We start from the raw sequence: 14,276 nt of genomic DNA on the forward strand, positions 1-14,276 counted from the left end.
CCAAATCACCACATCAAAACCTAACCCAGACCTACCAAATCACCACTTCAAAACCTAACCCAGACCTACCAAATCACCACTTCAAAACCTAACCCAGACCTACCAAATCACCACTTCAAAACCTAACCCAGACCTACCAAATCACCACTTCAAAACCTAACCCAGACCTACCAAATCACCACTTCAAAACCTAACCCAGACCTACCAAATCACCACTTCAAAACCTAACCCAGACCTACCAAATCACCACTTCAAAACCTAACCCAGACCTACCAAATCACCACTTCAAAACCTACCAATCACCACTTCAAAACCCGGGACTGTTTCCTCTGCTTCTATACACTAATAATTAATTTTGCATCCCAAATGGCACCATTTTCCCTTTTTAGTGCATGATAGTGTGCCTAGACTGCTTCTGTATACTAGTAGTAATTAATGTAATTTAGTATTCATGCAGTAGATGTGATTTGTTTAATCAGGGGAGCTGTAACTTCTCTCCGCAGCACTAATTGCTGTTGACTAAGGAAGTTCTCTATGTGAAAGAAGAGAAACGTATGAATAAATTATGGAGGTTGGCTGTTGCTGTTCCCTGGTTCTGTTTGGGGTTGTAGGGGGTTTGGTTTACTTCCACACTCTGAATGTTCAATCTACCATCATGAAGAGGAGAAGACTAGTGGGACTTTTTTCTCTCTCAGCAAACATCTACAGAGCTATAGTCCCTAATTGCTTCTAGGGCAGAAGGAGGAAGTTCTGGTGTGAAGAGTCTGAGATATAAGCCTCTGAAAAACCAAGTGAGAGAGAGAGAGAGAGAGAGAGAGAGAGAGAGGGGGTAAACAGAGAGGGTGAGAGAGTGGGGGTAAACAGAGAGGGTGAGAGAGTGGGGGTAAACAGAGAGGGTGAGAGAGTGGGGGTAAACAGAGAGGGTGAGAGAAATAGATACGGGGGAGAGAGATAATACAATCTAATCAGAAACTCATACACTTAAGGTTGGATGTTTTCAGTTGATAATATCATCTAATAGAAACAAGAGATATTTTCAGTTGATAATATAATCTAATAGAAACAGATCATTTCAGTTGATAATGTAATTTGTCATGAAAAAGAGAAATATCAGCGATTCTTCTCAGTGATTTTTAGATATGAATATTTTGAATGGTCACGATCCAACATGGGAGTGGGTCTAGATTCTCCCCAGTGCTGTTATCAGGGACCATACGTATCGAGTGTCTCGTCGTAAGTGTGCTGATTTATGATCAGTTTTGTCCTTTAGATCACAGTGAATAAGATAACATGGACGGACGGACGGACTGATCCTAGATCAACACTCCTACTCTGAGACACTAGATACAAAACAGTCCCTTAATATTTGAAATGGTCAGTGGATCATATGTCAGTGTTGAACTCTGTGTGGACATCACTCGGCAGAGCCCTCTGTTGGGAATCAGTGGAACAGAAGCCCTGACCCGTCTCTTTACAATGAAAGTGGGGTTTTTAAATACACTTCTCAGTATTTTCTTAGATTAGTCAGGAGTTTATACATCAGATTGGTAATCAAAAATGCCATTGTCAAATGCACTATAATATCAGTAAATATACTATTATAAATGTATTATACATTTATTTCTATATCAATTTCTTATATCCTATGTTCTTAGTGTGAAATGAAGCTATTTTTTTTATATATATATTTTTTTTTATGTCGAGGAGCGATGTTTGAGCACAACTCCTTTAGCTATAATGGAGAATCTCCAACTATAACAGAGAATCTCCAACTAGAACAGAGACTCTCCAACTATAACAGAGAATCTCCAACTATAACAGAGAATCTCCAACTATAACAGAGAATCTCCAACTATAACAGAGAATCTCCAACTATAACAGAGAATCTCCAACTATAACAGAGACTCTCCAACTATAATGGAGAATCTCCAACTATAATAGAGAATCTCCAACTATAACAGAGACTCTCCAACTATAACAGAGAATCTCCAACTATAATGGAGACTCTCCAACTATAACGGAGAATCTCCAACTATAACAGAGAATCTCCAACTATAACAGAGAATCTCCAACTATAACAGAGAATCTCCAACTATAACAGAGAATCTCCAACTAGAACAGAGACTCTCCAACTATAACAGAGAATCTCCAACTATAACAGAGAATCTCCAACTATAACAGAGAATCTCCAACTATAACAGACTCTCCAACTATAACAGAGACTCTCCAACTATAACAGAGAATCTCCAACTATAACAGAGAATCTCCAACTATAACAGAGAATCTCCAACTAGAACAGAGACTCTCCAACTATAACAGAGAATCTCCAACTATAACAGAGACTCTCCAACTATAACAGAGACTCTCCAACTATAACAGAGAATCTCCAACTATAACAGAGACTCTCCAACTATAACAGAGACTCTCCAACTATAACAGAGAATCTCCAACTATAACAGAGAATCTCCAACTATAACAGAGACTCTCCAACTATAACAGAGAATCTCCAACTATAACAGAGAATCTCCAACTATAACAGAGACTCTCCAACTATAACAGAGAATCTCCAACTATAACAGAGAATCTCCAACTATAACAGAGAATCTCCAACTATAACAGAGAGATCTCCAACTATAACAGAGACTCTCCAACTATAACAGAGAATCTCCAACTATAACAGAGAATCTCCAACTATAACAGAGACTCTCCAACTATAACAGAGACTCTCCAACTAGAACAGAGAATCTCTATAACAGAGAATCAACTATAACAGAGAATCTCCAACTATAACAGAGAATCTCCAACTATAACAGAGAATCTCCAACTATAACAGAGAATCTCCAACTATAACAGAGAATCTCCAACTATAACAGAGAATCTCCAACTATAACAGAGACTCTCCAACTATAACAGAGACTCTCCAACTATAACAGAGAATATCCAACTATAACAGAGACTCTCCAACTATAACAGAGACTCTCCAACTATAACAGAGACTCTCCAACTATAACAGAGACTCTCCAACTATAACAGAGAATCTCCAACTATAACAGAGACTCTCCAACTATAACAGAGAATCTCCAACTATAACAGAGACACTCCAACTATAACAGAGAATCTCCAACTATAACAGAGAATCTCCAACTATAACATAGAATCTCCAACTATAACAGAGAATCTCCAACTATAACAGAGACTCTCCAACTATAACAGAGACTCTCCAACTATAACAGAGAATCTCCAACTATAACAGAGAATCTCCAACTATAACAGAGACTCTCCAACTATAACAGAGAATCTCCAACTATAACAGAGAATCTCCAACTATAACAGAGAATCTCCAACTATAACAGAGACTCTCCAACTAGAACAGAGAATCTCCAACTATAACAGAGAATCTCCAACTATAACAGAGAATCTCCAACTATAACAGAGACTCTCCAACTAGAACAGAGAATCTCCAACTATAACAGAGAATCTCCAACTATAACAGAGAATCTCCAACTATAACAGAGAATCTCCAACTATAACAGACTCTCCAACTATAACAGAGACTCTCCAACTATAACAGAGAATCTCCAACTATAACAGAGAATCTCCAACTATAACAGAGAATCTCCAACTATAACAGAGACTCTCCAACTATAACAGAGAATCTCCAACTATAACAGAGACTCTCCAACTATAACAGAGACTCTCCAACTATAACAGAGAATCTCCAACTATAACAGAGACTCTCCAACTATAACAGAGACTCTCCAACTATAACAGAGAATCTCCAACTATAACAGAGACTCTCCAACTATAACAGAGAATCTCCAACTATAACAGAGAATCTCCAACTATAACAGAGAATCTCCAACTATAACAGAGAATCTCCAACTATAACAGAGACTCTCCAACTATAACAGAGAATCTCCAACTATAACAGAGACTCTCCAACTATAACAGAGAATCTCCAACTATAACAGAGAATCTCCAACTATAACAGAGAATCTCCAACTATAACAGAGACTCTCCAACTATAACAGAGAATCTCCAACTATAACAGAGAATCTCCAACTATAACAGAGACTCTCCAACTATAACAGAGAACTCTCCAACTATAACAGAGACTCTCCAACTATAACAGAGACTCTCCAACTATAACAGAGAATCTCCAACTATAACAGAGACTCTCCAACTATAACAGAGAATCTCCAACTATAACAGAGACTCTCCAACTATAACAGAGACTCTCCAACTATAACAGAGACTCTCCAACTATAACAGAGAATCTCCAACTATAACAGAGAATCTCCAACTATAACAGAGACTCTCCAACTATAACAGAGACTCTCCAACTATAACAGAGACTCTCCAACTATAACAGAGACTCTCCAACTATAACAGAGACTCTCCAACTATAACAGAGACTCTCCAACTATAACAGAGACTCTCCAACTATAACAGAGACTCTCTCCAACTATAACAGAGACTCTCCAACTATAACAGAGAATCTCCAACTATAACAGAGACTCTCCAACTATAACAGAGAATCTCCAACTATAACAGAGAATCTCCAACTATAACAGAGAATCTCCAACTATAACAGAGACTCTCCAACTATAACAGAGAATCTCCAACTATAACAGAGACTCTCCAACTATAACAGAGAATCTCCAACTATAACAGAGACTCTCCAACTATAACAGAGACTCTCCAACTATAACAGAGACTCTCCAACTATAACAGAGAATCTCCAACTATAACAGAGAATCTCCAACTATAACAGAGAATCTCCAACTATAACAGAGACTCTCCAACTATAACAGAGAATCTCCAACTATAACAGAGAATCTCCAACTATAACAGAGACTCTCCAACTATAACAGAGACTCTCCAACTATAACAGAGAATCTCCAACTATAACAGACTCTCCAACTATAACAGAGACTCTCCAACTATAACAGAGACTCTCCAACTATAACAGAGACTCTCCAACTATAACAGAGACTCTCCAACTATAACAGATAATCTCCAACTATAACAGAGAATCTCCAACTATAACAGAGACTCTCCAACTATAACAGTGACTCTCCAACTATAACAGAGAATCTCCAACTATAACAGAGACTCTCCAACTATAACAGAGACTCTCCAACTATAACAGAGACTCTCCAACTATAACAGAGAATCTCCAACTATAACAGAGAATCTCCAACTATAACAGAGACTCTCCAACTATAACAGAGACTCTCCAACTATAACAGAGACTCTCCAACTATAACAGAGAATCTCCAACTATAACAGAGACTCTCCAACTATAACAGAGACTCTCCAACTATAACAGAGAATCTCCAACTATAACAGACTCTCCAACTATAACAGAGACTCTCCAACTATAACAGAGACTCTCCAACTATAACAGAGACTCTCCAACTATAACAGAGACTCTCCAACTATAACAGATAATCTCCAACTATAACAGAGAATCTCCAACTATAACAGAGACTCTCCAACTATAACAGTGACTCTCCAACTATAACAGAGAATCTCCAACTATAACAGAGACTCTCCAACTATAACAGAGACTCTCCAACTATAACAGAGACTCTCCAACTATAACAGAGAATCTCCAACTATAACGGAGAATCTCCAACTATAACAGAGACTCTCCAACTATAACAGAGACTCTCCAACTATAACAGAGACTCTCCAACTATAACAGAGAATCTCCAACTATAACATAGAATCTCCAACTAGAACAGAGACTCTCCAACTATAACAGAGACTCTCCAACTATAACATAGAATCTCCAACTATAACAGAGACTCTCCAACTATAACAGAGAATCTCCAACTATAACAGAGACTCTCCAACTATAATGGAGAATCTCCAACTATAATAGAGAATCTCCAACTATAACAGAGAATCTCCAACTATAACAGAGACTCTCCAACTATAACAGAGAATCTCCAACTATAACAGAGAATCTCCAACTATAACAGAGACTCTCCAACTAGAACAGAGAATCTCCAACTATAACAGAGACTCTCCAACTAGAACAGAGAATCTCCAACTATAACAGAGAATCTCCAACTATAACAGAGACTCTCCAACTATAACAGAGAATCTCCAACTATAACAGAGACTCTCCAACTATAACAGAGACTCTCCAACTATAACAGAGACTCTCCAACTATAACAGAGAATCTCCAACTATAACAGAGAATCTCCAACTATAACAGAGACTCTCCAACTATAACAGAGACTCTCCAACTATAACAGAGACTCTCCAACTATAACAGAGACTCTCCAACTATAACAGAGACTCTCCAACTATAACAGAACTAACAGAGACTCTCCAACTATAACAGAGAATCTCCAACTATAACAGAGAATCTCCAACTATAACAGAGACTCTCCAACTATAACAGAGAATCTCCAACTATAACAGAGACTCTCCAACTATAACAGAGAATCTCCAACTATAACAGAGAATCTCCAACTATAACAGAGAATCTCCAACTATAACAGAGACTCTCCAACTATAACAGAGAATCTCCAACTATAACAGAGACTCTCCAACTATAACAGAGAATCTCCAACTATAACAGAGACTCTCCAACTATAACAGAGACTCTCCAACTATAACAGAGACTCTCCAACTATAACAGAGAATCTCCAACTATAACGGAGAATCTCCAACTATAACGGAGAATCTCCAACTATAACAGAGACTCTCCAACTATAACAGAGAATCTCCAACTATAACAGAGAATCTCCAACTATAACAGAGACTCTCCAACTATAACAGAGACTCTCCAACTATAACAGAGAATCTCCAACTATAACAGAGACTCTCCAACTATAACAGAGAATCTCCAACTATAACAGAGAATCTCCAACTATAACAGAGACTCTCCAACTATAACAGAGACTCTCCAACTATAACAGAGAATCTCCAACTATAACAGAGACTCTCCAACTATAACAGAGAATCTCCAACTATAACAGAGACTCTCCAACTATAACAGAGACTCTCCAACTATAACAGAGAATCTCCAACTATAACAGAGACTCTCCAACTATAACAGAGAATCTCCAACTATAACAGAGAATCTCCAACTATAACAGAGACTCTCCAACTATAACAGAGACTCTCCAACTATAACAGAGAATCTCCAACTATAACAGAGACTCTCCAACTATAACAGAGAATCTCCAACTATAACAGAGACTCTCCAACTATAACAGAGAATCTCCAACTATAACAGAGAATCTCCAACTATAACAGAGACTCTCCAACTATAACAGAGACTCTCCAACTATAACAGAGACTCTCCAACTATAACAGAGAATCTCCAACTATAACAGAGACTCTCCAACTATAACAGAGAATCTCCAACTATAACAGAGAATCTCCAACTATAACAGAGACTCTCCAACTATAACAGAGACTCTCCAACTATAACAGAGACTCTCCAACTATAACAGAGAATCTCCAACTATAACAGAGACTCTCCAACTATAACAGAGACTCCAACTCCAACTATAACAGAGACTCTCCAACTATAACAGACTCTCCAACTATAACAGAGACTCTCCAACTATAACAGAGACTCTCCAACTATAACAGAGACTCTCCAACTATAACAGAGACTCTCCAACTATAACAGATAATCTCCAACTATAACAGAGAATCTCCAACTATAACAGAGACTCTCCAACTATAACAGTGACTCTCCAACTATAACAGAGAATCTCCAACTATAACAGAGACTCTCCAACTATAACAGAGACTCTCCAACTATAACAGAGACTCTCCAACTATAACAGAGAATCTCCAACTATAACAGAGAATCTCCAACTATAACAGAGACTCTCCAACTATAACAGAGACTCTCCAACTATAACAGAGACTCTCCAACTATAACAGAGAATCTCCAACTATAACAGAGAATCTCCAACTAGAACAGAGACTCTCCAACTATAACTCCAACTATAACATAGAATCTCCAACTATAACAGAGACTCTCCAACTATAACAGAGAATCTCCAACTATAACAGAGACTCTCCAACTATAACAGAGACTCTCCAACTATAACAGAGACTCTCCAACTATAACAGAGAATCTCCAACTATAACAGAGAATCTCCAACTATAACAGAGACTCTCCAACTATAACAGAGACTCTCCAACTATAACAGAGACTCTCCAACTATAACAGAGAATCTCCAACTATAACAGAGACTCTCCAACTATAACAGAGACTCTCCAACTATAACAGAGAATCTCCAACTATAACAGAGACTCTCCAACTATAACAGAGACTCTCCAACTATAACAGAGACTCTCCCAACTATAACAGAGACTCTCCAACTATAACAGAGACTCTCCAACTATAACAGATAATCTCCAACTATAACAGAGAATCTCCAACTATAACAGAGACTCTCCAACTATAACAGTGACTCTCCAACTATAACAGAGAATCTCCAACTATAACAGAGACTCTCCAACTATAACAGAGACTCTCCAACTATAACAGAGACTCTCCAACTATAACAGAGATCTCCAACTATAACAGAGAATCTCCAACTATAACAGAGACTCTCCAACTATAACAGAGACTCTCCAACTATAACAGAGACTCTCCAACTATAACAGAGAATCTCCAACTATAACATAGAATCTCCAACTAGAACAGAGACTCTCCAACTATAACAGAGACTCTCCAACTATAACATAGAATCTCCAACTATAACAGAGACTCTCCAACTATAACAGAGAATCTCCAACTATAACAGAGACTCTCCAACTATAACAGTGACTCTCCAACTATAACAGAGAATCTCCAACTATAACAGAGACTCTCCAACTATAACAGAGACTCTCCAACTATAACAGAGACTCTCCAACTATAACAGAGAATCTCCAACTATAACAGAGAATCTCCAACTATAACAGAGACTCTCCAACTATAACAGAGACTCTCCAACTATAACAGAGAATCTCCAACTATAACGGAGACTCTCCAACTATAACAGAGAATCTCCAACTATAACAGAGACTCTCCAACTATAACAGAGACTCTCCAACTATAACAGAGACTCTCCAACTATAACAGAGAATCTCCAACTATAACGGAGAATCTCCAACTAGAACCTCCAAATCACATATCTCTTATATAGTGCTAAAGTGGATAATATCATCTAATAGAAACAGATAATTTCAGTTTTGTTTTTTTGTGTTTTCAACAGGCCGTGTGTACTGTAGAGACATAGAGGAAACCTTACTACTAGACAACTACTGTAAAGCGGGTATGGGAATTTATGAAGCATGCGTGGAAAAACATGATCTGATCTGTGACTTTGATTTTTGTTTCTAGCAAAGTGCTTATTCATTTCCCAGTACTGTATGTAGTAAATACAAAGACTATTATAACCCCCCTACTGTAATACTGAAACAAGTTTTTTTTCTTTCTTATTCTGCTAAAACAAGTCAAAAGAGACAAACTATGTATACTTGCAAATTCAAAATGTATTTCCAAATCAGTCCCACTCCCTACGTAAAGCACTTTGTTTGACCATAGCCCCATGGGTAGTGGTCAAAACCAGTGCTCCATGTTCTCCCGAGTGGCACAGAGGTCTAAGGCACTGTATTGAAGTGCTAGAGGCTTCACTACAGATCCGGGTTCGATTCCGGGCTGTGTTTGTAGCCGGCCAAGACCCGGGTGTGTGTGGTGGTGGTGGGAAAAAGTACTTGAGTAAAAGTATAGATACCTTTAATAGAAAGTTACTCAAGTGAAAGTGAAAGTCACCCAGTAAAATACTACTTGAGGAAAAGTCTAAAAGTATTTGGTTTTAAATATACTTAAGTATCTAAAGTAAATGTAATTGCTAAAATATTCTTAAGTATCAGAAGTAGAAGTAAAAGTTTAAATTATTTAAAATTCCTTATATTAAGCAAAGCAGACACTGCCGTTTTCTTGTTTTTAAAATGTACAGATAGCCAGGGGCACACTCCAACACTCAGACATGATTTACAAAAGATACAAGTGTGTTTAGTGAGTCTGCCAGATCAGAGGCAGTAGGGATGACCAGGGATGTTATCTTGACAAGTACATGAATTGGACCATTTTCTGTCCTGCTAAGCATTCAAAATGTAACGAGTACTTTTGGGTGTCGGAGAAAATGTATGTAATGAAAATATTTTCTATAGGAATGTAGTGAAGTAAAAGTTGTCAAAAATATAAATAGTAAAGTAAAGTACAGATACCCAAAAAACGACTTAAGTATTACTTTAAAGTATTTTTACTTAAGTACTTTACACCACTGCCCATGAGGCGGCGCACAATTGGCCCAGCGTCGTCTGGGTTAGGTGAGGGTTTGGCCGGCCCGGGATGTCCTAGTCCAATCGCGCTCTAGCGACTCCTGTGGTTGGCCGGGCGCCTGCATGCTGACACGGTCGCCAGTTGTATGGTATTTCCTCCGGCACGTTGGTGAGCTTCCGGGTTAGCGACCAGTGTGTCAAGAGGCAGTGCTGCTTGGCAAGGTCGTGTTTCTGAGTACCTATTGGGAATATAGGGAATATGGTATCATTAGAGACATTATCATCCCCTTCCGTCTGGTACCATTAGAGACATTACCATCCCCTTCCGTCTGGTACCATTAGAGACATTACCTTCCTCTTCCGTCTGGTATCATTAGAGACATTACCTTCCCCTTCCGTCTGGTACCATTAGAGACATTACTTTCCCCTTCCGTCTGGTATCATTAGAGACATTACCTTACCCTTCCGTCTGGTATCATTAGAGACATTACTATCCCCTTCCATCTGGTATCATTAGAGACATTACCTTCCCCTTCCATCTGGTACCATTAGAGACATTACCTTCCCCTTCCGTCTGGTACCATTAAAGACATTACCTTCCCCTTCCGTCTGGTACCATTAAAGACATTACCTTCCCCTTCAGTCTGGTATCATTAGAGACATTATCTTCCCGTTCCGTCTGGTACCATTAGAGACATTACCTTCCTCTTCCGTCTGGTACCATTAGAGACATTACCTTCCTCTTCCGTCTGGTATCATTAGAGACATTACCTTCCCCTTCCGTCTGGTACCATTAGAGACATTACCTTCCCCTTCCATCTGGTATCATTAGAGACATTACCTTCCCCTTCCGTCTGGTACCATTAGAGACATTACCTTCCCCTTCCGTCTGGTATCATTAGAGACATTACCTTCCCCTTCCGTCTGGTACCATTATAGACATTACCTTCCCCTTACGTCTGGTATCATTATAGACATTACCTTCCCCTTACGTCTGGTATCATTAGAGACATTACCATCCCCTTCCGTCTGGTATCATTAGAGACATTACCTTTCCTATTCCGTCTGGTATCATTAGAGACATTACCTTCCCCTTCCGTCTGGTACCATTAAAGACATTACCTTCCCCTTCAGTCTGGTATCATTAGAGACATTACCTTCCCCTTCCGTCTGGTATCATTCGAGACATTACCTTCCCCTTCCGTCTGGTACCATTAGAGACATTATCATCCCCTTCAGTCTGGTATGATTCGAGACATTACTTTCCCCTTCCGTCTGGTACCATTAGAGACATTATCATCCCCTTCCGTCTGGTATCATTAGAGACTTAATTCTAAACCTGTGTCATCTGAAACCATGATCATCTCTGCGTAATAAGTAATAAGACATACACAGTACATGAATGTAATGTAGATTGCGAGAAAGAAGTGTTGAGTCCCAGACAGACCTGTCGGGGAGAGGAATGTTGCGGTTCCTATTTGCTTGGGCATTATTCTGCTTGGCTGAGCATGCCGTCTTTAACTGTGCAGGCAGGCAGGGAGACACTGGACCGTGTCGTGTGGTTCAGCTAGCTCCCCATCCTTCAGTCCCAGGAGGAAGTGAACACGAGAGAAAACACCTGGTGACTTCTGTTCTGCATCTACTCAGGAGCAGCTGACCGGTCTGAGACAAGGCTGGGCTGGGGGTCCATGAGGCTGGGGGTTCATGAGGCTGGGCTGGGTGTCCATGAGGCTGGGCTGGGTGTCCAGGAGGCTGGGGTTCCATGAGGATGGGGGTCCATGAGGCTGGGGGTTCATGAGGCTGGGCTGGGTGTCCAGGAGGCTGGGGTCCATGAGGCTGGGGGTTCATGAGGCTGGGCTGGGCCCCCATGAGGCTGGGGGTTCATGAGGCTGGGCTGGGGGTCCATGAGGCTGGGCTGGGGGTCCATGAGGCTGCGCTGGTGTCCATGGGTGTCCATGAGACTGGGCCGGGGGTCCATGAGGCTGGGCCGGGGTCCATGAGGCTGGGCTGGGGTCCATGAGGCTGGGCTGGGGGTCCATGAGGCTGGGGGTCCATGTGGCTGGGTGTACATGAGGCTGGGCTGGGGGTCCATGAGGCTGGACTGGGGGTCCATGAGGCTGGGCCGGGGTCCATGAGGCTGGGCTGGGGGTCCATGAGGCCGGGGTCCATGAGGCTGGGCTGGGGGTCCATGAGGAGGCTGGGGGTCCATGAGGCTGGGCTGAGGGGGGTCCATGAGGCTGGGGGTCCATGAGGCTGGGCTGGGGGTCCATGAGGCTGGGGGTCCATGAGGCTGGGCTGGGGTCCATGAGGCTGGGGGTCCATGAGGCTGGGGGTCCATGAGGCTGGGCTGGGGGTCCATGAGGCTGGGCTGGGAGTCCATGAGGCTGGGCTGGGGGTCCATGAGGCTGGGCTGGGGGTCCATGAGACTGGGCTGAGGGGGGTCCATGGGAGACTGGGCTGGGGGTCCATGGGGAGACTGGGCTGGGGTCCATGAGGCTGGGGGTCCATGAGGCTGGGCTGGGGGTCCATGAGGCTGGGCTGGGGGTCCATGAGGCTGGGGGTCCATGAGGCTGGGCTGGGGGTCCATGAGGCTGGGGGTCCATGAGGCTGGGGGTCCATGAGGCTAGGGGTCCATGAGGCTGGGGGTCCATGAGGCTTGGGGTCCATGAGGCTGGGGGTCCATGAGGCTGGGGGTCCATGCAGTGTTCAGTTCGGTCAATTCAGGAAGTTAATTTACATTTATGAATTGAAAATTGTCCCCCACTGTTTTCTACCTGTATTTGTAAATTCGTTGATTAGAATGTAATTGAACTTCTTATTGAATTGGCTGAATTAAAAAATGAATTTATCACCAAGCCTGTGTTTGAAACCTGTGTGGACTCAACCCTGGTCTGATGAGTGATGGATGGACACAGGACGGGGATATCCAATGTGGTCCAGAGCTATAGCGATTAAGGGTACATCTCAAATGGTACCCTATTCCTTACATAGTGCACTACTTTTAACCAGGTATTACATAGAGATTAGGGTGCCATTTCGGACACTATCATCCATTATGGCAGGTTTCCAGACAGACCAGACTGACTCCAGCTGTCACAGAAGCAGCCGAGTCAGCTCTCCTCTCCTCTTTGTGGAGGAACAGAACACATCCAGTTTATTTATTATATATATATATTGCATCCCAAATGGAAACCTATGCCCTATATAGTGCACTGTCTTTCACCAGGGCCCATATAAGTAGCGCACTGTGTAGGGAATAGAGTGCAATTTGAGACATACAGCTGGATATCAGGTCCCATCAATCACACTAAACAAAGCACAGGAGATGGTGGCCGGCACTTCCCATCAGAGAGCCAGGCCAAAGGAAATCTATTGATGTACCATATGGGAAACATCTACTCTGACTCATCAATTGTTTGGATTGTGAATCGATGACTTCATAGTGTTCACTTTGGAATACAAAGCAGAGGAGGCTGGTGGGACGGAGATATAGGACGACTGGCTCATTGTAAATGATGGAAACGGTATCAAACACGTGGTTTTCCGTATGTTCGATATGGTTCCAGTAATTCCATTCCAGCATTCATTCATTACAATGAGCCCAGCCTCCTATTTCTCCACCCACCAGCCACCGTTGGCACAGATGTTCACATACATATTCCATGCGCGAGAACGAATGCATTTACCAAGCTTAGTCTATGGCATAAACTAAATGGTACCTAGAACGAATGCATTTACCAAGCTTAGTCTATGGTATAAACTAAATGGTACCTAGAACGAATGCATTTACCAAGCTTAGTCTATGGTATAAACTAAATGGTACCTAGAACGAATGCATTTACCAAGCTTAGTCTAAATGGTACCTAAACGAAAATGGTCTACCTAGAACGAATACATTTACCAAGCTTAGTCTATGGCATAAACTAAATGGTACCTAGAACGAATACATTTACCAAGC

At 41.4% G+C, this 14,276-nt stretch overlaps 1 protein-coding gene across 1 annotated transcript; it reads right to left on the reverse strand.

Annotated features, from left to right (window-relative positions):
- Nucleotides 1-12,110: 12,110 nt before the first annotated feature.
- Nucleotides 12,111-12,905, reverse strand: LOC115125914 (uncharacterized). Its single transcript, XM_029655504.2, has one exon. It carries the CDS (start codon nt 12,903-12,905, stop codon nt 12,111-12,113), a length of 795 nt encoding a protein of 264 aa, XP_029511364.2.
- Between the last annotated feature and the right edge of the window lie 1,371 nt (nt 12,906-14,276).

This window comes from Oncorhynchus nerka, linkage group LG11 (genome assembly GCF_034236695.1).
Source record: "Oncorhynchus nerka isolate Pitt River linkage group LG11, Oner_Uvic_2.0, whole genome shotgun sequence".
Taxonomy (NCBI): Eukaryota; Metazoa; Chordata; class Actinopteri; order Salmoniformes; family Salmonidae; genus Oncorhynchus; species Oncorhynchus nerka.

Bases quoted from the DNA above. Each gene is read 5' to 3' on its own strand.
- LOC115125914 (XM_029655504.2), bottom strand. From the start codon at position 12,905: ATGGACCCCCAGCCCAGCCTCATGGACCCCCAGCCTCATGGACCCCCA.